Source organism: Oncorhynchus keta, chromosome 37, assembly GCF_023373465.1.
Source record: "Oncorhynchus keta strain PuntledgeMale-10-30-2019 chromosome 37, Oket_V2, whole genome shotgun sequence".
Taxonomy (NCBI): domain Eukaryota; kingdom Metazoa; phylum Chordata; class Actinopteri; order Salmoniformes; family Salmonidae; genus Oncorhynchus; species Oncorhynchus keta.
In genome coordinates this window covers 18,386,582-18,413,552 of record NC_068457.1, presented here as the reverse complement: position 1 = coordinate 18,413,552, position 26,971 = coordinate 18,386,582, and the positions used below count along the sequence as shown (strand labels likewise).

At 50.1% G+C, this 26,971-nt stretch overlaps 1 protein-coding gene across 1 annotated transcript in view; it reads left to right on the top strand.

The window, feature by feature from the left end:
- LOC118379102 (cohesin subunit SA-1-like) overlaps positions 1–26,971 on the top strand; it is a 51,947-nt gene that overhangs the window by 18,111 nt on the left and 6,865 nt on the right. Inside the window, 13 exon segments of the mRNA XM_052499399.1 lie at positions 3,913–4,105; positions 4,278–4,429; positions 4,541–4,614; positions 4,695–4,818; positions 10,984–11,162; positions 18,807–18,914; positions 19,023–19,255; positions 22,545–22,831; positions 23,080–23,354; positions 23,492–23,753; positions 23,931–24,105; positions 24,472–24,611; positions 25,463–25,564. Of these exon segments, the coding sequence (XP_052355359.1) occupies positions 3,913–4,105; positions 4,278–4,429; positions 4,541–4,614; positions 4,695–4,818; positions 10,984–11,162; positions 18,807–18,914; positions 19,023–19,255; positions 22,545–22,831; positions 23,080–23,354; positions 23,492–23,753; positions 23,931–24,105; positions 24,472–24,611; positions 25,463–25,564 (2,304 nt within the window).

The following is a 26,971-nucleotide window of genomic DNA, read 5'->3' as shown; positions in this document are numbered from 1 at the left end:
GGTCTGCAGGACAGTGGGGACTACCCTCTCACCATGCCCTCACCCCAGTAATAGATCAACATGTTTATCTGTGGTCTGCAGGACAGTGGGGACTACCCTCTCACCATGCCCTCACCCCAGTAATAGATCAACATGTTTATCTGGTCTGCAGGACAGTGGGGACTACCCTCTCACCATGCCCTCACCCCAGTAATAGATCAACATGTTTATCTGTGGTCTGCAGGACAGTGGGGACTACCCTCTCACCATGTCCTCACCCCAGTAATAGATCAACATGTTTATCTGTGGTCTGCAGGACAGTGGGGACTACCCTCTCACCATGCCCTCACCCCAGTAATAGATCAACATGTTTATCTGGTCTGCAGGACAGTGGGGACTACCCTCTCACCATGTCCTCACCCCAGTAATAGATCAACATGTTTATCTGGTCTGCAGGACAGTGAGGACTACCCTCTCACCATGTCCTCACCCCAGTAATAGATCAACATGTTTATATGTGGTCTGCAGGACAGTGGGGACTACCCTCTCACCATGTCCTCACCCCAGTAATAGATCAACATGTTTATCTGTGGTCTGCAGGACAGTGGGGACTACCCTCTCACCATGTCCTCACCCCAGTAATAGATCAACATGTTTATCTGTGGTCTGCAGGACAGTGGGGACTACCCTCTCACCATGCCCTCACCCCAGTAATAGATCAACATGTTTATCTGTGGTCTGCAGGACAGTGGGGACTACCCTCTCACCATGTCCTCACCCCAGTAATAGATCAACATGTTTATCTGGTCTGCAGGACAGTGGGGACTACCCTCTCACCATGCCCTCACCCCAGTAATAGATCAACATGTTTATCTGTGGTCTGCAGGACAGTGGGGACTACCCTCTCACCATGCCCTCACCCCAGTAATAGATCAACATGTTTATCTGGTCTGCAGGACAGTGGGGACTACCCTCTCACCATGTCCTCACCCCAGTAATAGATCAACATGTTTATCTGTGGTCTGCAGGACAGTGGGGACTACCCTCTCACCATGCCCTCACCCCAGTAATAGATCAACATGTTTATCTGGTCTGCAGGACAGTGGGGACTACCCTCTCACCATGCCCTCACCCCAGTAATAGATCAACATGTTTATCTGTGGTCTGCAGGACAGTGGGGACTACCCTCTCACCATGCCCTCACCCCAGTAATAGATCAACATGTTTATCTGGTCTGCAGGACAGTGGGGACTACCCTCTCACCATGCCCTCACCCCAGTAATAGATCAACATGTTTATCTGGTCTGCAGGACAGTGGGGACTACCCTCTCACCATGCCCTCACCCCAGTAATAGATCAACATGTTTATCTGTGGTCTGCAGGACAGTGGGGACTACCCTCTCACCATGTCCTCACCCCAGTAATAGATCAACATGTTTATCTGGTCTGCAGGACAGTGGGGACTACCCTCTCACCATGTCCTCACCCCAGTAATAGATCAACATGTTTATCTGTGGTCTGCAGGACAGTGGGGACTACCCTCTCACCATGTCCTCACCCCAGTAATAGATCAACATGTTTATCTGTGGTCTGCAGGACAGTGGGGACTACCCTCTCACCATGTCCTCACCCCAGTAATAGATCAACATGTTTATCTGGTCTGCAGGACAGTGGGGACTACCCTCTCACCATGTCCTCACCCCAGTAATAGATCAACATGTTTATCTGTGGTCTGCAGGACAGTGGGGACTACCCTCTCACCATGTCCTCACCCCAGTAATAGATCAACATGTTTATCTGGTCTGCAGGACAGTGGGGACTACCCTCTCACCATGTCCTCACCCCAGTAATAGATCAACATGTTTATCTGGTCTGCGGGACAGTGGGGACTACCCTCTCACCATGTCCTCACCCCAGTAATAGATCAACATGTTTATCTGTGGTCTGCAGGACAGTGGGGACTACCCTCTCACCATGTCCTCACCCCAGTAATAGATCAACATGTTTATCTGGTCTGCAGGACAGTGGGGACTACCCTCTCACCATGTCCTCACCCCAGTAATAGATCAACATGTTTATCTGTGGTCTGCAGGACAGTGGGGACTACCCTCTCACCATGCCCTCACCCCAGTAATAGATCAACATGTTTATATGTGGTCTGCAGGACAGTGGGGACTACCCTCTCACCATGTCCTCACCCCAGTAATAGATCAACATGTTTATCTGGTCTGCAGGACAGTGAGGACTACCCTCTCACCATGTCCTCACCCCAGTAATAGATCAACATGTTTATCTGGTCTGCAGGACAGTGGGGACTACCCTCTCACCATGCCCTCACCCCAGTAATAGATCAACATGTTTATCTGTGGTCTGCAGGACAGTGGGGACTACCCTCTCACCATGTCCTCACCCCAGTAATAGATCAACATGTTTATCTGGTCTGCAGGACAGTGGGGACTACCCTCTCACCATGCCCTCACCCCAGTAATAGATCAACATGTTTATCTGTGGTCTGCAGGACAGTGGGGACTACCCTCTCACCATGCCCTCACCCCAGTAATAGATGAACATGTTTATCTGGTCTGCAGGACAGTGGGGACTACCCTCTCACCATGTCCTCACCCCAGTAATAGATCAACATGTTTATCTGTGGTCTGCAGGACAGTGGGGACTACCCTCTCACCATGTCCTCACCCCAGTAATAGATCAACATGTTTATCTGGTCTGCAGGACAGTGGGGACTACCCTCTCACCATGTCCTCACCCCAGTAATAGATCAACATGTTTATATGTGGTCTGCAGGACAGTGGGGACTACCCTCTCACCATGCCCTCACCCCAGTAATAGATCAACATGTTTATCTGGTCTGCAGGACAGTGAGGACTACCCTCTCACCATGTCCTCACCCCAGTAATAGATCAACATGTTTATATGTGGTCTGCAGGACAGTGGGGACTACCCTCTCACCATGTCCTCACCCCAGTAATAGATCAACATGTTTATCTGGTCTGCAGGACAGTGAGGACTACCCTCTCACCATGTCCTCACCCCAGTAATAGATCAACATGTTTATCTGTGGTCTGCAGGACAGTGAGGACTACCCTCTCACCATGCCCTCACCCCAGTAATAGATCAACATGTTTATCTGTGGTCTGCAGGACAGTGGGGACTACCCTCTCACCATGTCCTCACCCCAGTAATAGATCAACATGTTTATATGTGGTCTGCAGGACAGTGGGGACTACCCTCTCACCATGTCCTCACCCCAGTAATAGATCAACATGTTTATCTGGTCTGCAGGACAGTGGGGACTACCCTCTCACCCCAGTAATAGATCAACATGTTTATATGTGGTCTGCAGGACAGTGGGGACTACCCTCTCACCATGTCCTCACCCCAGTAATAGATCAACATGTTTATATGTGGTCTGCAGGACAGTGGGGACTACCCTCTCACCATGTCCTCACCCCAGTAATAGATCAACATGTTTATATGTGGTCTGCAGGACAGTGGGGACTACCCTCTCACCATGTCCTCACCCCAGTAATAGATCAACATGTTTATCTGTGGTCTGCAGGACAGTGGGGACTACCCTCTCACCATGCCCTCACCCCAGTAATAGATCAACATGTTTATCTGGTCTGCAGGACAGTGGGGACTACCCTCTCACCATGCCCTCACCCCAGTAATAGATCAACATGTTTATATGTGGTCTGCAGGACAGTGGGGACTACCCTCTCACCATGCCCTCACCCCAGTAATAGATCAACATGTTTATCTGTGGTCTGCAGGACAGTGGGGACTACCCTCTCACCATGCCCTCACCCCAGTAATAGATCAACATGTTTATCTGGTCTGCAGGACAGTGGGGACTACCCTCTCACCATGTCCTCACCCCAGTAATAGATCAACATGTTTATATGTGGTCTGCAGGACAGTGGGGACTACCCTCTCACCATGCCCGGGCCGCTGTGGAAGAAGTTCCGCTTTCTGTGAGTTCATCTGCGTCGTCAGTGCCAGTACAGCATCATCTACGATGAGTACCTCATGGACACGGTCATATCCCTCCTCACGGGACTATCTGACTCACAGGTCAGAGCTTTCAGACACACCAGCACACTGGCAGGTAAGACACTCCCTTTCTTGCGCTCTCTCTCCCTCTCTGTCCCTCTCATGGTGAGAGGGTAGTAGACCTGGAGACCAGTGTCGTTGCTCGGTGTAGATTACTAGATCTATCTATACGTCTCTGTAATATATATATCAGTTGTATTGTGGCCCTGTCTGTCCTCTCCCTCCAGCGATGAAGTTGATGACAGCGTTAGTGAACGTGGCGTTGAACCTCAGTATCCACCAGGACAACACCCAGAGACAGTATGAGGCTGAGAGGAACAAGATGGCTGGAAAACGGGCCAATGAGAAGCTAGAGCTGCTGCTGCAGAAGAGGAAGGAGGTACGTGATTGGTCTGCTGGTGGTTGGAGGAGGGGCTAGGATCCAACATCTGTCATTCCTCTGAAACGGACCTTCACACACTCTGACCTCCTGACTGTCGTTCCCCCACAGCTCCAGGAGAACCAGGATGAGATTGAGAACATGATGAACTCTATCTTCAAAGGAATCTTTGTCCACCGCTACAGGTACACACACACACACACAGAAACACACACACACACACAGTAATGAAAGTAGTGATGATGACTGTGTTGGTGTGTTTCAGGGATGCTATAGCTGAGATCAGAGCTATCTGTATTGAGGAGATTGGAGTTTGGATGAAGATGTACTCTGACGCCTTCCTCAACGACAGCTACCTGAAATATGTAGGATGGACTTTACACGACCGGGTAGGCACACACACACACACACACACACACACACACACGCATGCACATATACTTACACTCTTTGTCTCTGTCTGTGTCTCCTCTCTGTCTGTGTCTCCTCTCTGTCTGTGTCTCCTCTCTGTCTGTGTCTCCTCTCTGTCTGTGTCTCCTCTCTGTCTGTGTCTCCTCTCTGTCTGTGTCTCCTCTCTGTCTGTGTCTCCTCTCTGTCTGTGTCTCCTCTCTGTCTGTGTCTCCGTCTCCTCTCTCTGTGTCTCCGTCTCCTCTCTCTGTGTCTCCGTCTCCTCTCTCTGTGTCTCCGTCTCCTCTCTCTGTGTCTCCGTCTCCTCTCTGTGTCTCCGTCTCCTCTCTCTGTGTCTCCGTCTCCTCTCTCTGTGTCTCCGTCTCCTCTCTCTGTGTCTCCGTCTCCTCTCTCTGTGTCTCCGTCTCCTCTCTCTGTGTCTCCGTCTCCTCTCTCTGTGTCTCCGTCTCCTCTCTCTGTGTCTCCGTCTCCTCTCTCTGTGTCTCCGTCTCCTCTCTCTCTGTCTCCGTCTCCTCTCTCTCTGTCTCCTCTCTCTCTGTCTCCTCTCTCTGTGTCTCCTCTCTCTGTGCCTCCTCTGTCTCCTCTCTCTGTGCCTCCTCTGTCTCCTCTCTCTGTGCCTCCTCTGTCTCCTCTGTCTCCTCTGTCTGTGTCTCCTCTCTGTCTGTGTCTCCTCTCTGTCTGTGTCTCCGTCTCCTCTCTCTGTGTCTCCTCTCTCTGTGTCTCCGTCTCCTCTCTCTGTGTCTCCGTCTCCTCTCTCTGTGTCTCCGTCTCATCTCTCTGTGTCTCCGTCTCCTCTCTCTGTGCCTCCTCTGTCTCCTCTCTGTGCCTCCTCTGTCTCCTCTCTCTGTGCCTCCGTCTCCTCTCTCTGTGTCTCCGTCTCCTCTCTCTGTGTCTCCGTCTCCTCTCTCTGTGTCTCCGTCTCCTCTCTCTGTGTCTCCGTCTCATCTCTCTGTGTCTCCGTCTCCTCTCTCTGTGTCTCCTCTCTCTGTGTCTCCTCTCTCTGTGCCTCCTCTGTCTCCTCTCTCTGTGCCTCCTCTCTCTGTGCCTCCTCTGTCTGTGTCTCCTCTCTGTCTGTGTCTCCTCTCTGTCTGTGTCTCCTCTCTGTCTGTGTCTCCTCTCTGTCTGTGTCTCCTCTCTGTCTGTGTCTCCTCTCTGTCTGTGTCTCCTCTCTGTCTGTGTCTCTCTCTGTCTGTGTCTCCTCTCTGTCTGTGTCTCCTCTCTGTCTGTGTCTCCTCTCTGTCTCCGTCTCCTCTCTGTCTCCGTCTCCTCTCTGTCTCCGTCTCCTCTCTGTCTCCGTCTCCTCTCTGTCTCCGTCTCCTCTCTGTCTCCGTCTCCTCTCTGTCTCCGTCTCCTCTCTGTCTCTCGTCTCCTCTCTGTCTCCGTCTCCTCTCTGTCTCCGTCTCCTCTCTGTCTCCGTCTCTCTCTCTCTGTGTCTCCGTCTCCTCTCTCTGTGTCTCCGTCTCCTCTCTCTGTGTCTCTCTCATCTCTCTGTGTCTCCGTCTCATCTCTCTGTGTCTCCGTCTCATCTCTCTGTGTCTCCGTCTCCTCTCTCTGTGTCTCCGTCTCCTCTCTCTGTGTCTCCGTCTCATCTCTCTGTGTCTCCGTCTCATCTCTCTGTGTCTCCGTCTCATCTCTCTGTGTCTCCGTCTCATCTCTCTGTGTCTCATCTCTCTGTGTCTCATCTCTCTGTGTCTCCTCTCTGTGTCTCCGTCTCCTCTCTCTGTGTCTCCGTCTCCTCTCTCTGTGTCTCCGTCTCCTCTCTCTGTGTCTCTGTCTCCTCTCTCTGTGTCTCTGTCTCCTCTCTCTGTGTCTCTGTCTCCTCTCTGTGTCTCCCGTCTCCTCTCTCTGTGTCTCCTCTCTCTGTGTCTCCTCTCTCTCTGTGTCCTCTCTCTCCGTCTCCTCTCTCTGTGCCTCCTCTGTCTCCTCTCTCTGTGCCTCCTCTGTCTCCTCTTTCTGTGCCTCCTCTGTCTCCTCTCTGTCTGTGTCTCCTCTCTGTCTGTGTCTCCTCTCTGTCTGTGTCTCCTCTCTGTCTGTGTCTCCTCTCTGTCTGTGTCTCCGTCTCTCTCTCTCTGTGTCTCCGTCTCCTCTCTCTGTGTCTCCGTCTCCTCTCTCTGTGTCTCCGTCTCTCTCTCTGTGTCTCCGTCTCATCTCTCTGTGTCTCCGTCTCCTCTCTCTGTGCCTCCTCTGTCTCCTCTCTCTGTGCCTCCTCTGTCTCCTCTCTCTGTGCCTCCGTCTCCTCTCTCTGTGTCTCCGTCTCTCTCTCTCTGTGTCTCCGTCTCCTCTCTCTGTGTCTCCGTCTCCTCTCTCTGTGTCTCCGTCTCATCTCTCTGTGTCTCCGTCTCCTCTCTCTGTGTCTCTCTCTCTCTGTGTCTCCTCTCTCTGTGCCTCCTCTGTCTCCTCTCTCTGTGCCTCCTCTCTCTGTGCCTCCTCTGTCTGTGTCTCCTCTCTGTCTGTGTCTCCTCTCTGTCTGTGTCTCCTCTCTGTCTGTGTCTCCTCTCTGTCTGTGTCTCCTCTCTGTCTGTGTCTCCTCTCTGTCTGTGTCTCCTCTCTGTCTGTGTCTCCTCTCTGTCTGTGTCTCTGTGTCTCTCTGTCTGTGTCTCCTCTCTGTCTCCGTCTCCTCTCTGTCTCCGTCTCTCTCTGTCTCCGTCTCTCTGTCTGTCTCCGTCTCCTCTCTGTCTCCGTCTCCTCTCTGTCTCCGTCTCTCTCTCTGTCTCCGTCTCTCTCTCTGTCTCCGTCTCCTCTCTGTCTCCGTCTCCTCTCTGTCTCCTCTCTCCTCTCTGTCTCCGTCTCCTCTCTGTCTCCTGTCTCCTCTCTGTCTCTCTCTCTCTGTCTCCTGTCTCTCTCTCTCTGTGTCTCCGTCTCCTCTCTCTCTGTGTCTCCGTCTCATCTCTCTGTGTCTCCGTCTCATCTCTCTGTGTCTCCGTCTCATCTCTCTGTGTCTCTCGTCTCCTCTCTGTGTCTCCGTCTCCTCTCTCTGTGTCTCCGTCTCTCTCTGTGTCTCCGTCTCATCTCTCTGTGTCTCCGTCTCATCTCTCTGTGTCTCCGTCTCATCTCTCTGTGTCTCCGTCTCATCTCTCTGTGTCTCATCTCTCTGTGTCTCATCTCTCTGTCTCTCTCTCTGTGTCTCCTCTCTCTGTGTCTCCTCTCTCTGTGTCTCCTCTCTCTGTGTCTCCTCTCTCTGTCTCTCTCTCTCTGTGTCTCCGTCTCCTCTGTCTGTGTCTCCTCTGTCTGTGTCTCCGTCTCCTCTGTCTGTGTCTCCGTCTCTCTCTGTCTGTGTCTCCGTCTCCTCTGTCTGTGTCTCCGTCTCTCTGTCTGTGTCTCCGTCTCCTCTGTCTGTGTCTCCGTCTCCTCTGTCTGTGCCTCCTCTGTCTCCTCTCTGTCTGTGTCTCTCTCTCTGTCTGTGTCTCCGTCTCTCTCTCTGTGTCTCCGTCTCTCTCTCTCTGTGTCTCCGTCTCATCTCTCTGTGTCTCCGTCTCCTCTCTCTGTGCCTCCTCTGTGTCTCCTCTCTCTGTGCCTCCTCTCTGTGTCTCCTCTCTCTGTGCCTCCTCTCTGTGTCTCCTCTCTCTGTGCCTCCTCTGTCTCCTCTCTCTGTGCCTCCGTCTCCTCTCTCTCTGTGTCTCCGTCTCCTCTCTCTGTGTCTCCGTCTCCTCTCTCTGTGTCTCCGTCTCCTCTCTCTGTGTCTCCGTCTCATCTCTCTGTGTCTCCGTCTCCTCTCTCTGTGTCTCCTCTCTGTGCCTCCTCTGTCTCCTCTCTCTGTGCCTCCTCTGTCTGTGTCTCCTCTCTGTCTGTGTCTCTCTCTGTCTGTGTCTCCTCTCTGTCTGTGTCTCCTCTCTGTCTGTGTCTCCGTCTCCTCTCTCTGTGTCTCCGTCTCCTCTGTGTCTCCGTCTCCTCTCTCTGTGTCTCCGTCTCCTCTCTGTGTCTCCGTCTCATCTCTCTGTGTCTCCGTCTCCTCTCTCTGTGCCTCCTCTCTGTGTCTCCTCTCTCTGTGCCTCCTCTGTCTCCTCTCTCTGTGCCTCCTCTGTCTCCTCTCTCTGTGCCTCCGTCTCCTCTCTCTGTGTCTCCGTCTCCTCTCTCTGTGTCTCCGTCTCCTCTCTCTGTGTCTCCGTCTCCTCTCTCTGTGTCTCCGTCTCTCTCTCTCTGTGTCTCCGTCTCATCTCTCTGTGTCTCCGTCTCCTCTCTCTGTGTCTCCTCTCTGTGTCTCCTCTCTCTGTGCCTCCTCTGTCTCCTCTCTCTGTGCCTCCTCTGTCTGTGTCTCCTCTCTGTCTGTGTCTCCTCTCTGTCTGTGTCTCCTCTCTGTCTGTGTCTCCTCTCTGTCTGTGTCTCCTCTCTGTCTGTGTCTCCTCTCTGTCTGTGTCTCCTCTCTGTCTGTGTCTCCTCTCTGTCTGTGTCTCCTCTCTGTCTGTGTCTCCTCTCTGTCTGTGTCTCCTCTCTGTCTCCGTCTCCTCTCTGTCTCCGTCTCCTCTCTGTCTCCGTCTCCTCTCTGTCTCCGTCTCCTCTCTGTCTCCGTCTCTCTCTCTGTCTCCGTCTCCTCTCTGTCTCCGTCTCCTCTCTGTCTCCGTCTCCTCTCTGTCTCCGTCTCCTCTCTGTCTCCGTCTCCTCTCTGTCTCCGTCTCCTCTCTGTCTCCGTCTCCTCTCTGTCTCCGTCTCCTCTCTGTCTCCGTCTCCTCTCTGTCTCCGTCTCCTCTCTGTGTCTCCGTCTCATCTCTCTGTGTCTCCGTCTCATCTCTCTCTGTGTCTCCGTCTCATCTCTCTGTGTCTCCGTCTCATCTCTCTGTGTCTCATCTCTCTGTGTCTCCTCTCTCTGTGTCTCATCTCTCTGTGTCTCCTCTCTCTGTGTCTCCTCTCTCTGTGTCTCCTCTCTCTGTGTCTCCTCTCTCTGTGTCTCCTCTGTCTCCGTCTCCTCTCTCTGTGCCTCCTCTGTCTGTGTCTCCTCTCTCTGTGTCTCCTCTCTCTGTGTCTCCGTCTCCTCTCTCTGTGTCTCCGTCTCCTCTGTGTCTGTGTCTCCGTCTCCTCTGTGTCTGTGTCTCCGTCTCCTCTGTGTCTGTGTCTCCGTCTCCTCTGTGTCTGTGTCTCCGTCTCCTCTGTGTCTGTGTCTCCGTCTCCTCTGTGTCTGTGACTCCGTCTCCTCTGTGTCTGTGACTCTGTCTCCTCTCTGTCTGTGTCTCCTCTCTCTGTGTCTCCTCTCTCTGTGTCTCCTCTCTCTGTGTCTCCTCTCTCTGTGTCTCCTCTCTCTGTGTCTCCTCTCTCTGTGTCTCCTCTCTCTGTCTCCTCTCTGTGTCTCCTCTCTGTGTCTCCTCTCTGTGTCTCCTCTCTGTGTCTCCTCTCTCCTCTCTCTGTCTCCTCTCTCTGTGTCTCCGTCTCCTCTCTCTGTCTCCTCTCTCTGTGCCTCCTCTGTCTCCTCTCTCTGTGCCTCCTCTGTCTCCTCTCTCTGTGCCTCCTCTGTCTCCTCTCTCTGTGCCTCCTCTGTCTCCTCTCTCTGTGCCTCCTCTGTCTCCTCTCTCTGTGCCTCTGTCTCCTCTCTCTGTGCCTCCTCTGTCTCCTCTGTCTCCTCTGTCTGTGTCTCCTCTCTGTCTGTGTCTCCTCTCTGTCTGTGTCTCCGTCTCCTCTCTCTGTGTCTCCGTCTCCTCTCTCTGTGTCTCCTCTCTCTGTGTCTCCTCTCTCTGTGTCTCCTCTCTCTGTGTCTCTGTCTCCTCTCTCTGTGTCTCCTCTCTGTGTCTCCTCTCTGTGTCTCCTCTCTCTGTGTCTCCGTCTCCTCTCTCTGTGTCTCCTCTCTGTGTCTCCTCTCTGTGTCTCCTCTCTCTGTCTCCTCTCTCTCCTCTCTCTGTGCCTCCTCTCTCTCCTCTCTCTGTGCCTCCTCTGTCTCCTCTCTCTGTGCCTCCTCTGTCTCCTCTCTCTGTGCCTCCTCTGTCTCCTCTCTCTGTGCCTCCTCTGTCTCCTCTCTCTGTGCCTCCTCTGTCTCCTCTCTCTGTGCCTCCTCTGTCTCCTCTCTCTGTGCCTCCTCTGTCTCCTCTCTCTGTGCCTCCTCTGTCTCCTCTCTCTGTGCCTCCTCTGTCTCCTCTCTCTGTGCCTCCTCTCTCTCCTCTCTCTGTGCCTCCTCTCTCTGTGTCTCCTCTCTCTGTGTCTCCTCTCTCTGTCTCTCTGCGTAGCAAGGTGAGGTCCGTCTGAAGTGTCTGAAGGCTCTCCAGAACCTGTACACCAACAGAGAACTTTTTCCTAAACTGGAGCTGTTCACCAACCGCTTCAAGGACCGCATCGTGTCCATGACTCTGGATAAGGAGTATGACGTGGCTGTGGAGGCTATTAGACTGATCACTCTCATCCTGCAGTATGTATCTCACACACACACACACACAAACCTCACGGTTTTGAGTCACGGATCGGATCACTTTTCGCTTCCGCAACAAAAAGGAGACGAATAACTTTGTTTTCCATTTATTACTGAAAGAACACTTCAAGTAAGGAACTTTTCAGTTTTTAAATAAAATCTTAAAATAAAATGTGCAATACTCAATTGTTAAATTAAAGTGCAATATGAGGCATTATAGCTTCCTCCTTTGGACAATAGTGAATGTAAAAATAGCCCGTGTCCACGTCATTAAACAAAAGTAAACAAAGAAAGCAAAACAGATCTGAGTTTATCACTTCACATTATTCTTCTAAAAGATGAGGATGTCTGGGGAGGAGAGACCTCTTTCCAGTCACTATGTCCCCTGCCGTGGAGAACACCCTCTCGCTTGGAACTGAAGTGCCAGGCACAGCCAGGTAGCATCTTGCCATCATAGCAATGTGAGGGTATTTACACCGCATTGCTTTTCCACCATGTCAGTGGATCACCATCCAATGGAATGCTGCCTTCTGCCTGGTAGGATGTCACCTCCTCTTTGATGCTGTTGGCAAACGTCTTGCCTGTGTCCTTGCTCACAAAGGTCTCCCCGAAAAGCTCCTTCATGGCCGAATGATTTTGTGGAGGAGATGCCTCTGAGTCTGGCCCTGTCAGCTCTGTGGCTTGGATAGGATAAGTAATCCTTCTCACCCCCCCTTTAAGATTTAGATGCACTATTGTAAAGTGACTGTTCCACTGGATGTCATAAGGTGAATGCACCAATTTGTAAGTCGCTCTGGATAAGAGCGTCTGCTAAATGACTTAAATGTTAAATGTTGACTCTGCAGAAAAAATAACTTGATCTGTTAAAACTAACTCATTATTTATTTTCATATTTCATAGAACTATAATTGTCAATAACATTTAATAAAAGCCATTTATTCCAAGTTAACAATGGATTTCTAATATCAATAGTATAGACTAGAGGTCGACGATTCTGATTTTTCAATACCGATACCGATTATTGGAGGACCAAAAGAGCCGATGCCGATTAATCTGCAATTTTTTATTTGTAATAATGACAATTACAACAATACTGAATTGTGAAACACTTATTTTAACTTAATATAATACATCAATAAAATCTTTTTAGCCTCAAATAAATAATGAAACATGTTCAATTTGGTTTAAATAATGCAAAAACAAAGTGTTGGAGAAGAAAGTAAAAGTGCAATATGTGCCATGTAAGAAAGCTAACGTTTCAGTTCCTTGCTCAGAACATGAACATATGAAAGCTGGTGGTTCCTTTTAACATGAGTCTTCAATATTCCCAGGTAAGAAGTTTTAGGTTGTAGTTATTATAGGAATTATAGGACTATTTCCCTCTATACCATTTATATTTCATTAACCTTTGACTATTGGATGTTCTTATTGGCACTTTAGTATTGCCAGTGAAACAGTATAGCTTTCGTCCCTCTAGTTAGCGCGCGCTAACTAGCTAGCCATTTCACTTCGGTTACACCAGCCTCATCTCGGGAGTTGATAGGCGTGAAGTCATAAACAGCGCAATGCTTGACGCACAATGTAGATCTGCTGGCAAAACGCACGAAAGTGCTGTTTGAATGAATGTTTACGCGCCTGCTTCTGCCTACCGCCACTCAGTCAGATACTTAGATACTTGTATGCTCAGTCAGATTATATGCAACGCAGGACACGCTAGATAATATCTAGTAATATTATCAACCATGTGTAGTTAACTAGTGATTATGATTGATTGTTTTTTATAAGATAAGTTTAATGCCAGCTATCAATTTACCTTGGCTTATTGCATTCGGGTAACAGGCAGTCTCCTTGTGGAGTGCAACAAGAGAGAGGCAGGTCGTTATTGCGTTGGACTAGTTAACTGTAAGGTTGCAGGATTGGTTCCCCCGAGCTAACAAGGTGAAAATCTGTCGTTCTGCCCCTGAACAACGCAGTTAACCCACCGTTCCTAGGCCGTCATTGAAAATAAGAATGTGTTCTTAACTGACTTGCCTAGTTATATAAAGGTATTAAAAAAATTTTTTTTTTTTTTTAAATCTGCGCCCAAAAATACAGTTTTCCGATTGTTATGAAAACTTGAAATCGGCCCTAATTAATCGTCCATTCCGATTAATCGGTCGACCTCTAGTATAGACTAAGATTAGACTGCAGTATATTTTTAATATTTAAGTAATTCACTCTTTATTTTTTTTACCTCTTCAGTGGCCACAATCTCAGTGGTGCGATCACGGTTTGTTCTCCTGTAGGGCAGGGACTTGCAACAGACAGGGACTTGCAACAGACAGGGACTTGCAACAGACAGGGACTTGCAACAGACAGGGACTTGCAACAGACAGGGACTTGAACCTTGGATCCAGTGCAGTAGATCTATGAAGGTAGTCCTGTACATTAGGGGGGTACCTGGGTTTCAGGTCCTCCCTAATGGCAGCCTTGACATCTCTAGTGATGGTGCTGTTTTCCTCACTTGGGACCATGGATTGTAGAATCCTTGTTTTCAGAGGTAGGATCGTGGACACAGACGGTGCAGTTTCAGTGCTCAGCAGGGTTGTAACCGCTTTGAGGGGTTTGACCACCTGGAGGACCTCCTGCCACTTTCACGTTATCAGACAGATCACTTTTTTTCAGGGTCTTGTCTGTCAGTGCAGAGTATACAGCTGCCTGCTGCTCAAGATGTCTCTCCAACATGTCCGTCCGTCTGGTTACCTGAGGTCCGTCCGTCTGGTTACCTGAGGTCCGTCCGTCTGGTTACCTGAGGTCCGTCCGTCTGGTTACCTGAGGTCCGTCCGTCTGGTTACCTGAGATTCCCCTTTGGGATGCTAAGTTGATCACGTGCAAAGCAAGCTATCTGCTGCCCCAGTCCAGCCTCTATCACTGCATTTACAGTGGGGCAAAAAAGTATTTAGTCAGCCACCAATTGTGCAAGTTCTCCCACTTAAGATGAGAAAGGCCTGTAATTTTCATCATAGGTACACTTCAACTATGACAGACAAAATGAGAAAAAAAATCCAGAAAATCACATTGTAGGATTTTAAATGAATTTATTTGCAAATTATGGTGACAGAGGGAACAGAGGATTCCTTGGATAATTTCTTCGACAATTTTGATATTTGTTCATAAAGACCTGGCACGATCTCCATACTGAAGTTAGCGTGGCTCAAGCACTTTCACCGTATGTTTAAACCCTTTGTTTTCCACAACAGAGTATGGCGTCATGTCTGCAGTGATAAACATCCCAGTAGATTTGGTGATGACTTTACTCGTGCTGATTCTGCAGCAAAGGGCTGCTTAAATGCCGCGGTGAGAAGTTGTTGTCTCTTGGCTGAGTTGCTTCCCGTCACTGACACACCAGGCTGCTGATGCTTTAAATATCTGGCCACACTCCATGTATTTCCCTGATCATACGTCTTTCTGTGGCTCAATGCCTACACACCGTAATGGTGTTGTCCACCACCCTTCTTCCGTCATCATATTTGACAGGGAAGCCTAAATGCTCCCATACATGAGACTTAAATGAAGCGGGAGTCTTTTCCAGTTCTTCAGCTCCTCCCACTAGCCATGTCTGTCACTGCCCTTATTTCTTCTTTGCTTTTTGCAACGTGAGCATCCAGGAATGATCCGTTGGGATTCAACAGTCCCCGTTCACGTGAACAGTACACAAAACTATTTTAAAAATCTAATCAACCTTCGGGCTTCAGAGTAAAACACAGCATCTGTCGTCTATCTTTTCACTGCAATTCTGCATCTATATTTAGGGAATTATGACTTTAAAAAGTAACAGAGGCAGTGAAACTGTATTTCTCACTATGATGGTTAAACTTTGCAATTGATCCACGGTTCACATGCGTGTCGAACCGTGGGGGGTGATCCGTACCAACTACGGTCCGTTACACCACTAGTATCAACACACACACGCACGTTTACATATCAACACACGTTTACATATCAACACACGTTTACATATCAACACACGTTTACATATCAACACATGTTTACATATCAACACATACACACATGTTTACATATCAACACATGTTTACATATCAACACACGTTTACATATCAACACACGTTTACATATCAACACACGTTTACATATCAACACACGTTTACATATCAACACACGTTTACATATCAACACACGTTTACATATCAACACACGTTTACATATCAACACACGTTTACATATCAACACACGTTTACATATCAACACATACACACATGTTTACATATCAACACATGTTTACATATCAACACACGTTTACATATCAACACACGTTTACATATCAACACACATTTACATATCAACACACGTTTACATGTCAACACATGTTTACATATCAACACATACACACACGTTTACATATCAACACACGTTTACATGTCAACACATGTTTACATATCAACACATACACACATGTTTACATATCAACACATGTTTACATGTCAACACATGTTTACATGTCAACACATGTTTACATATCAACACACGTTTACATATCAACACACGTTTACATATCAACACATACACACACGTTTACATATCAACACACGTTTACATGTCAACACACGTTTACATGTCAACACATGTTTACATATCAACACATACACACATGTTTACATATCAACACATGTTTACATGTCAACACATGTTTACATGTCAACACATGTTTACATGTCAACACACGTTTACATATCAACACATACACACACGTTTACATATCAACACATGTTTACATATCAACACACGTTTACATATCAACACACGTTTACATATCAACACATACACACACGTTTACATATCAACACATGTTTACATATCAACACATACACACACGTTTACATATCAACACACGTTTACATATCAACACACGTTTACATATCAACACATGTTTACATATCAACACATACACACACGTTTACATATCAACACACGTTTACATGTCAACACGCGTTTACATATCAACACATACACACACGTTTACATATCAACACACGTTTACATGTCAACACGCGTTTACATATCAACACATACACACACGTTTACATGTCAACACGCGTTTACATGTCAACACGCGTTTACATGTCAACACGCGTTTACATGTCAACACGCGTTTACATGTCAACACGCGTTTACATGTCAACACACGTTTACATGTCAACACACGTTTACATGTCAACACACGTTTACATGTCAACACACGTTTACATGTCAACACACGTTTACATGTCAACACACGTTTACATGTCAACACACGTTTACATGTCAACACATACACACACGTTTACATGTCAACACGCGTTTACATGTCAACACGCGTTTACATGTCAACACGCGTTTACATGTCAACACGCGTTTACATGTCAACACGCGTTTACATGTCAACACACGTTTACATGTCAACACACGTTTACATGTCAACACACGTTTACATGTCAACACATACACACACGTTTACATGTCAACACATACACACACGTTTACATGTCAACACACGTTTACATGTCAACACACGTTTACATGTCAACACACGTTTACATGTCAACACGCGTTTACATGTCAACACGCGTTTACATGTCAACACGCGTTTACATGTCAACACGCGTTTACATGTCAACACGCGTTTACATGTCAACACGCGTTTACATGTCAACACGCGTTTACATGTCAACACGCGTTTACATGTCAACACGCGTTTACATGTCAACACGCGTTTACATGTCAACACGCGTTTACATGTCAACACGCGTTTACATGTCAACACGCGTTTACATGTCAACACGCGTTTACATGTCAACACGCGTTTACATGTCAACACGCGTTTACATGTCAACACGCGTTTACATGTCAACACGCGTTTACATGTCAACACGCGTTTACATGTCAACACGCGTTTACATGTCAACACGCGTTTACATGTCAACACGCGTTTACATGTCAACACATACACACACGTTTACATGTCAACACACGTTTACATGTCAACACACGTTTACATATCAACACATACACACATGTTTACATATCAACACATGTTTACATATCAACACATGTTTACATATCAACACATACACACATGTTTACATATCAACACATGTTTACATATCAACACACGTTTACATATCAACACACGTTTACATATCAACACACGTTTACATATCAACACATACACACACGTTTACATGTCAACACACGTTTACATGTCAACACACGTTTACATGTCAACACATGTTTACATATCAACACATACACACATGTTTACATATCAACACATGTTTACATATCAACACACGTTTACATATCAACACACGTTTACATATCAACACATACACACACGTTTACATATCAACACACGTTTACATGTCAACACACGTTTACATGTCAACACATGTTTACATATCAACACATACACACATGTTTACATATCAACACATGTTTACATATCAACACATGTTTACATGTCAACACATGTTTACATGTCAACACACGTTTACATATCAACACATACACACACGTTTACATATCAACACATGTTTACATATCAACACACGTTTACATATCAACACACGTTTACATATCAACACATACACACACGTTTACATATCAACACATGTTTACATATCAACACATACACACACGTTTACATATCAACACACGTTTACATATCAACACACGTTTACATATCAACACATGTTTACATATCAACACATGTTTACATATCAACACATACACACACGTTTACATATCAACACGCGTTTACATGTCAACACACGTTTACATGTCAACACGCGTTTACATGTCAACACACGCGTTTACATGTCAACACACGTTTACATGTCAACACGCGTTTACATGTCAACACACGTTTACATGTCAACACGCGTTTACATGTCAACACATACACACACGTTTACATGTCAACACGCGTTTACATGTCAACACGCGTTTACATGTCAACACGCGTTTACATGTCAACACGCGTTTACATGTCAACACGCGTTTACATGTCAACACACGTTTACATGTCAACACACGTTTACATGTCAACACACGTTTACATGTCAACACACGTTTACATGTCAACACACGTTTACATGTCAACACATACACACACGTTTACATGTCAACACACGTTTACATGTCAACACACGTTTACATGTCAACACACGTTTACATGTCAACACACGTTTACATGTCAACACACGTTTACATGTCAACACATACACACACGTTTACATGTCAACACACGTTTACATGTCAACACACGTTTACATGTCAACACGCGTTTACATGTCAACACGCGTTTACATGTCAACACGCGTTTACATGTCAACACGCGTTTACATGTCAACACGCGTTTACATGTCAACACGCGTTTACATGTCAACACGCGTTTACATGTCAACACGCGTTTACATGTCAACACGCGTTTACATGTCAACACGCGTTTACATGTCAACACGCGTTTACATGTCAACACACGTTTACATGTCAACACACGTTTACCATTTCACACATACTCGTATAATGGGACCCTGTGTGCTTATTGTAACGGTTTGGGATTGGCTGCCCCGTTTTAATGTCACTAGTTGTGATTGGTTGTTCTAGGGGCAGCGAGGATGCGTTGTCCAATGAGGACTGCGAGAATGTCTACCACCTGGTTTACTCTGCCCACAGACCTGTCGCCGTGGCAGCAGGAGAGTTCCTGCACAGGAAGTGAGTCTGCCTGCCTGTCTGAGTGTTGGAATCCAACCCATAAATCCATTCAGTGACTATTATTGGCTGATATTGACCTTCTCCAGCAACATTCCACTTTGTGTGCAGGTTGTTCAGCAGACATGACCCCCAGGCAGAGGAGGAGTTGGCTAAGAGGAGAGGGAGGAGCAGCCCCAACGGGAACCTCCTCCGCATGCTGGTGCTGTTCTTCTTGGAGAGTGAGCTTCATGAACATGCAGCCTATCTGGTGGACTCTCTGTGGGAGAGTTCTCAGGAGCTGCTGAAGGACTGGGAGTGTATGACTGAGTTACTGCTGGAGGAGCCTGTACAAGGAGAGGAGGGTGAGATATCTTTACCATAACTCACTGGTTATGTCCCGGTGTCTGTCTGTTTGCGTCCCGGTGTCTGTCTGTTTGCGTCCCGGTGTCTGTCTGTTTGCGTCCCGGTGTCTGTCTGTTTGCGTCCCGGTGTCTGTCTGTTTGCGCCCGGTGTCTGTCTGTTTGCGTCCCGGTGTCTGTCTGTTTGCGTCCCGGTGTCTGTCTGTTTGCGTCCCGGTGTCTGTCTGTTTGCGCCCCGGTGTCTGTCTGTTTGCGTCCCGGTGTCTGTCTGTTTGCGTCCCGGTGTCTGTCTGTTTGCGTCCCGGTGTCTGTTTATGTCCCGGTTGTTTGTGTCTGTTTGTGTCCCGGTGTCTGTTTATGTCCCGGTTGTTTGTGTGTCTGTTTATGTCCCGGTTGTTTGTGTCCCGGTGTCTGTTTGTGTCTGTTTGTGTCCCGGTGTCTGTTTGTGTCCCGGTTGTTTGTGTCCCGGTTGTTTGTGTCCCGGTGTCTGTGTCCCGGTGTCTGTTTATGTCCCGGTGTCTGTTTGTGTCCCGGTGTCTGTTTGTGTCCCGGTGTCTGTGTCCCGGTGTCTGTGTCCCGGTGTCTGTGTCCCGGTGTCTGTTTGCGTCCCGGTGTCTGTTTGTGTCTGTGTCCCGGTGTCTGTTTGCGTCCCGGTGTCTGTTTGTGTCTGTGTCCCGGTGTCTGTTTGTGTCCCGGTGTCTGTTTGTGTCCCGGTGTCTGTTTGTGTCCCGGTGTCTGTCTGTGTCCCGGTGTCTGTCTGTGTCCCGGTGTCTGTCTGTGTCCCGGTGTCTGTCTGTGTCCCGGTGTCTGTCTGTGTCCCGGTGTCTGTCTGTGTCCCGGTGTCTGTCTGTGTCCCGGTGTCTGTTTGTGTCCCGGTGTCTGTTTGTGTCCCGGTGTCTGTTTGTGTCTGTTTGTCGTCCCGGTGTCTGTTTGTGTCTGTTTGTGTCTGTTTGTGTCCCGGTGTCTGTTTGTGTGTCTGTGTCCCGGTGTCTGTTTGTGTCTGTGTCCCGGTGTCTGTTTGTGTCCCGGTGTCTGTTTGTGTGTCTGTGTCCCGGTGTCTGTCTGTGTCCCGGTGTCTGTTTGTGTCCCGGTGTTCGTCTGTGTCCCGGTGTTCGTCTGCGTCCCGGTGTTCGTCTGCGTCCCGGTGTTCGTCTGCGTCCCGGTGTTCGTCTGCGTCCCGGTGTTCGTCTGCGTCCCGGTGTTCGTCTGCGTCCCGGTGTTCGTCTGCGTCCCGGTGTTCGTCTGTTCGTCTGCGTCCGGTGTGCGTCCCGGTGTTCGTCTGCGTCCCGGTGTTCGTCTGCGTCCCGGTGTTCGTCTGCGTCCCGGTGTCTGTCTGTGTCCCGGTGTCTGTCTGTGTCCCGTCCCTGTGTCCCGGTGTCTGTCTGTGTCCGTCTGTCGTCCCGGTGTCTGTCTGTGTCCCGGTGTCTGTCTGTGTCCCGGTGTCCGTCTGCGTCCCCCGGTGTCCGTCTGCGTCCCCCGGTGTCCGTCTGCGTCCCCCGGTGTCCGTCTGCGTCCCCCGGTGTCCGTCTGCGTCCCCCGGTGTCCGTCTGCGTCCCCCGGTGTCCGTCTGCGTCCCCCGGTGTCCGTCTGCGTCCCCCGGTGTCCGTCTGCGTCCCCCGGTGTCCGTCTGCGTCCCCCGGTGTCCGTCTGCGTCCCGGTGTCCGTTTGCGTCCCGGTGTCCGTTTGTGTCTGTGTCCCGGTGTCTGTTTGTGTCTGTGTCCCGGTGTCTGTCTGTGTCCCGGTGTCTGTTTGTGTCCCGGTGTCTGTTTGTGTCTGTCTGTTTGTGTCCCCGGTGTCTGTTTGTGTCTGTTTGTGTCCCCGGTGTCTGTCTGTGTCCCGGTGTTTGTTTGTGTCTGTATCCCGGTGTCTGTCTGTGTCCCGGTGTCTGTTTGCGTCCCGGTGTCTGTTTGCGTTCCGGTGTCTGTTTGCGTTCCGGTGTTTGTTTTGTGTCTGTTTATGTCCCGGTTGTTTGTGTTCGTTTGCGTCCCGGTGTTCGTTTGCGTCCCGGTGTCTGTTTGCGTCCCGGTGTCTGTTTGCGTCCCGGTGTCTGTTTGCGTCCCGGTGTCTGTTTGCGTCCCGGTGTCTGTTTGCGTCCCGGTGTCTGTTTGCGTCCCGGTGTCTGTTTGCGTCCCGGTGTCTGTTTGCGTCCCGGTGTCTGTTTGCGTCCCGGTGTCTGTTTGCGTCCCGGTGTCTGTTTGCGTCCCGGTGTCTGTTTGCGTCCCGGTGTCTGTTTGCGTCCCGGTGTCTGTTTGCGTCCCGGTGTCTGTTTGCGTCCCGGTGTCTGTTTATGTCCCGGTGTCTGTTTATGTCCCGGTGTCTGTTTGTGTCTGTTTATGTCCCAGTGTCTGTGTCCCGGTGTCTGTCTGTGTCCCGGTGTCTGTCTGTGTCCCGGTGTCTGTTTGTGTCCCGGTGTCTGTCTGTGTCCCGGTGTCTGTCTGTGTCCCGGTGTCTGTTTGTGTCTGTTTGTGTCCCGGTGTCTGTTTGTGTCCCGGTGTCTGTTTGTGTCTGCGTCCCGGTGTCTGTTTGTGTCTGTTTGTGTCCCGGTGTCTGTTTGTGTCCCGGTGTCTGTTTGTGTCCCGGTGTCTGTTTGTGTCCCGGTGTCTGTTTGTGTCCCGGTGTCTGTTTGTGTCCCGGTGTCTGTTTGTGTCTGTGTCCCGGTGTCTGTTTGTGTCTGTGTCCCGGTTTCTGTTTGTGTCTGTGTCCCGGTTTCTGTTTGTGTCTGTGTCCCGGTGTCTGTTTGTGTCCCGGTGTCTGTTTGTGTCCCGGTGTCTGTTTGTGTCCCGGTGTCTGTTTGTGTCCCGGTGTCTGTTTGTGTCCCGGTGTCTGTTTGTGTCCCGGTGTCTGTTTGTGTCTGTGTCCCGGTGTCTGTCTGTGTCCCGGTGTCTGTCTGTGTCCCGGTGTCTGTCTGCGTCCCGGTGTCTGTCTGCGTCCCGGTGTCTGTCTGTCTGTTTGCGTCCGGTGTCTGTTTGCGTCTGTCTGTTTGCGTCCCGGTGTCTGTTTGCGTCCCGGTGTCTGTTTGCTGTTTGCCCGGTGTCTGTTTGCGTCCCGGTGTCTGTTTGTGTCCCGGTGTCTGTTTGTGTCTGTTTATGTCCCAGTGTGTCTGTTTGTGTCTGTTTATGTCCCAGTGTCTGTGTCCCGGTGTCTGTTTGTGTCCCAGTGTCTGTGTCCCGGTGTCTGTCTGTGTCCCGGTGTCTGTCTGTGTCCCGGTGTCTGTTTGTGTCCCAGTGTCTGTTTATAAAGAGTTGATTGACAATCAGACGGTGATCTCTCTCTCTCCTCTATCCCATCACAGTGCTGTCAGACAGACAGGAGAGTTCCCTGATAGAGTTGATGGTGTGTACCATCCGGCAGGCAGCAGAGGCTCACCCACCCGTCGGCAGGGGCACTGGGAAGCGTGTTCTCACGGCGAAGGAGAGGAAGACTCAGATAGACGACAAGAACAAACTGACAGAACACTTCATCATGGCCCTGCCCATGCTCCTGTCTAAGTACCAGGCTGACTCTGAGAAGGTGGCTAACCTGCTACAGATCCCTATGTTCTTTGATCTGGACGTGTACAGCGCTGGGCGTATGGAGAAGGTGGGTGGGTGTGTGTGTGTGTGTGTGTGTGCATGCTCGGTTTGTGTGTGTGAGAGGCCTAGTTAATGTGTTTGTGTGTGATGTTTTCTTTATGGGTGACTGTAGTTACTGACCTCTCTCCCTCCTTCTCTCCCTCCTTCTCTCCTCCGCCCTCCTTCTCGCCCTCCTTCTCGCCCTCCTTCTCGCCCTCCTTCTCGCCCTCCCCTCCTCTCTCCCTCCTTCTCTCCCTTTCTCCCTCCTTCTCTCAGCACCTAGATGCCTTACTGAAGCAGATCCGCCTGGTGGTGGACAAACACATTGAGACAGATGTTCTGGAGGCCTGCAGTAAGACCTACAGCATCCTGTGTTCTGAGGAGTACACCATCATGAACAGAGTGGACATCGCCCGCTCGCAACTCATCGACGAGATAACGGACCGCTTCACACACTCCGTAGAAGACCTGCTGCAAGAGGCCGAGGAGGCCGACGATGACGACATCTACAACGTTCTGTCTACCCTCAAGAGACTCACGGCCTTCCACAAGTAAGACCTTCCATCCTCTGTCTCATTTCGAGTAGAACCCTCGCTCCCTCTCGCCGTCCCTCTCAGTAAGTCATGAATATATAGGTCCTCCCAGGATTCTGACTGGTGTGTGTGTGTGTGTGTGTGTGTGTTCCCAGTGCTCATGACCTGACGCGGTGGGACCTGTTTGGTAGCTGCTACAGGTTGTTGAAGGCTGGTATTGAGCAGGGGGCCATGCCAGAGCAGATCGCTGTCCAGGCCCTGCAGTGTTCCCACTACTCCATACTGTGGCAGCTGGTGAAAATCACAGAGGGAACTCCTAGTAAGGAGGACCTGGTGGCTCTGAGGAGAGTGGTGAAGTCCTTCCTGGCTGTCTGTCAGCAGTGTCTGTCCAATGTCAACACACCTGTCAAAGAACAGGTACGAACCAGTTTGCACCTGTCAGACCAGTCTCACTCCACTTAGACCAGTCTCACTCCACTTAGACCAGTCTCACTCCACTTAGACCAGTCTCACTCCAGTTTAAACTGATGATGATGATGGTGGTGATGATGAAGAGCGGTGTTAATGATGATGTGTTCCCTCCCTGTACAACAGGCCTTCATGTTGTTGTGTGACCTGCTGATGGTCTTCAGTCACCAGTTGGTGTCTGGGGGCAGAGAAGGACTGGAGGCCCTGGTGTTCAACCCAGACAGCACCTTACAGAACGAGCTGCTCACCTTCATCCTGGACCACGTCTTTATAGACCAGGACGATGAGAACCAGAGCATGGGTGAGACACACACACACACAGAGACACACACACACAGCAGGTGGCCTAGCGGTTGGGTCAGTATCCGAAAGGTCGCTGGTTCAGATCACGAGCCAACTAGGTGAAAAATCAGCCAATGCCTTGAGCAAGACACTTAATCCTCATTGCGCCAGGGTCGCTGTCAGTAATGTCTGATTCCTGGCCGTGACCCCACTCTGAGAGTGTCTCTGGGGGAGTTGGGATATGCAAAAAAAAAACATTTCCAATTCAAACATTGGAATTGTAAGCACCCACCTAATTATTATTATTATTATTATTATTACACACACACACATTCTACGCACGCAGACACACGCATACCACTAACTATGTATGTTCTGTCTCCAGAAGGCGACGAGGAGGATGAAGCCAATAAGATAGAAGCTCTTCACAAGAGGAGAAACCTGCTCGCAGCCTTCAGCAAACTCATCATCTATGACATCGTGGACATGCCTGCTGCTGCAGACATCTTCAAACACTACATGAAGGTGCTGACCTGGTTGTCACCTGTCTATCTGACACTTCAATGAAACATGACAATAGTGGTTTCTGTCCCTGATCCCTGTATGCTTATTTCATGTCTGATAGTCACACATCATCATGCTAGCCTCTTGTATCCTCAACCAAAGATCTGACTGGTCTCTCTCTCTTACTCCTCTTTCTCTTGTCTCTCTCTCTTTATCGGTCTCTCTCTTATCTGTCCCTTTGTCTTTCTCCTGTCTCTGTCTGTCTCTCTCTCCTGTCTCTCTCCTGTGTCTCTGTCTCTCTCCTGTGTCTCTGTCTCTCTCCTGTGTCTCTGTCTCTCTCCTGTGTCTCTGTCTCTCTCTCCTGTGTCTCTGTCTCTCTCCTGTGTCTCTGTCTCTCTCTCCTGTGTCTCTGTCTCTCTCTCCTGTGTCTCTGTCTCTCTCTCCTGTGTCTCTGTCTCTCTCTCCTGTGTCTCTGTCTCTCTCCTGTGTCTCTGTCTCTCTCCTGTGTCTCTGTCTCTCTCCTGTGTCTCTGTCTCTCTCCTGTGTCTCTCTGTCTCTCTCTCCTGTGTCTCTCTGTCTCTCTCTCCTGTGTCTCTCTCTCCTGTGTCTCTCTCTCCTGTGTCTCTCTCTCCTGTGTCTCTCTCCCCTGTGTCTCTCTCCTGTCTCTGTCTCTCTCCTGTGTCTCTGTCTCTCTCCTGTGTCTCTGTCTCTCTCCTGTGTCTCTGTCTCTCTCCTGTGTCTCTGTCTCTCTCCTGTGTCTCTGTCTCTCTCCTGTCTCTCTGTCTCTCTCTCCTGTCTCTCTCCTGTCTCTCTCTCTCTCTCCTGTCTCTCTCTCTCTCTCCTGTCTCTCTCTCTCCTGTCTCTGTCTCCAGTATTATAATGACTATGGTGATATCATCAAGGAGACTCTCAGTAAGACCAGACAGAGTGATAAGATCCTCTGTGCCAAAACCCTCATCCTCAGTCTGCAACAGGTACTGACACACCCGCTCCACACACACACTGACACACCCGCTCCACACACACGCTGACACACCCGCTCCACACACACACTGACACACCCGCTCCACACACACGCTGACACACCCGCTCCACACACACACTGACACACCCGCTCCACACACACACTGACACACCCGCTCCACACACACGCTGACACACCCGCTCCACACACACACTGACACACCCGCTCCACACACACGATCTGACACACCCGCTCCACACACACACTGACACACCCGCTCCACACACACACTGACACACCCGCTCCACACACACGCTGACACACCCGCTCCACACACACGCTGACACACCCGCTCCACACACACGCTGACACACCCGCTCCACACACACGCTGACACACCCGCTCCACACACACACACCCGCTGACACACCCGCTCCACACACACACACACGCTGACACACCCGCTCCCACACACACACGCTGACACACCCGCTCCACACACACACACGCTGACACACCCGCTCCACACACACACACGCTGACACACCCGCTCCACACACACACACGCTGACACACCCGCTCCACACACACACACGCTGACACACCCGCTCCACACACACACACGCTGACACACCCGCTCCACACACACACACGCTGACACACCCGCTCCACACACACACGCTGACACACCCGCTCCACACACACACACGCTGACACACCCGCTCCACACACACACACGCTGACACACCCGCTCCACACACACACGCTGACACACCCGCTCCACACACACACGCTGACACACCCGCTCCACACACACACGCTGACACACCCGCTCCACACACACACACGCTGACACACCCGCTCCACACACACACACGCTGACACACCCGCTCCACACACACACGCTGACACACCCGCTCCACACACACACACGCTGACACACCCGCTCCACACACACACACGCTGACACACCCGCTCCACACACACACACACGCTGACACACCCGCTCCACACACACACACACGCTGACACACCCGCCCCACACACACACACACGCTGACACGCTGACACCCGCTCCACACACACACACACGCTGACACACCCGCTCCACACACACACACGCTGACACACCCGCTCCACACACACACACGCTGACACACCCGCTCCACACACACACACGCTGACACACCCGCTCCACACACGCTGACACACCCGCTCCACACACGCTGACACACACACACACACACACGCTGACACACCACGCTCCACACACACACGCTGACACACCCGCTCCACACACACGCTGACACACCCGCTCCACACACACGCTGACACACCCGCTCCACACACACACACGCTGACACACCCGCTCCACACACACACACGCTGACACACCCGCTGACACACACGCTGACCA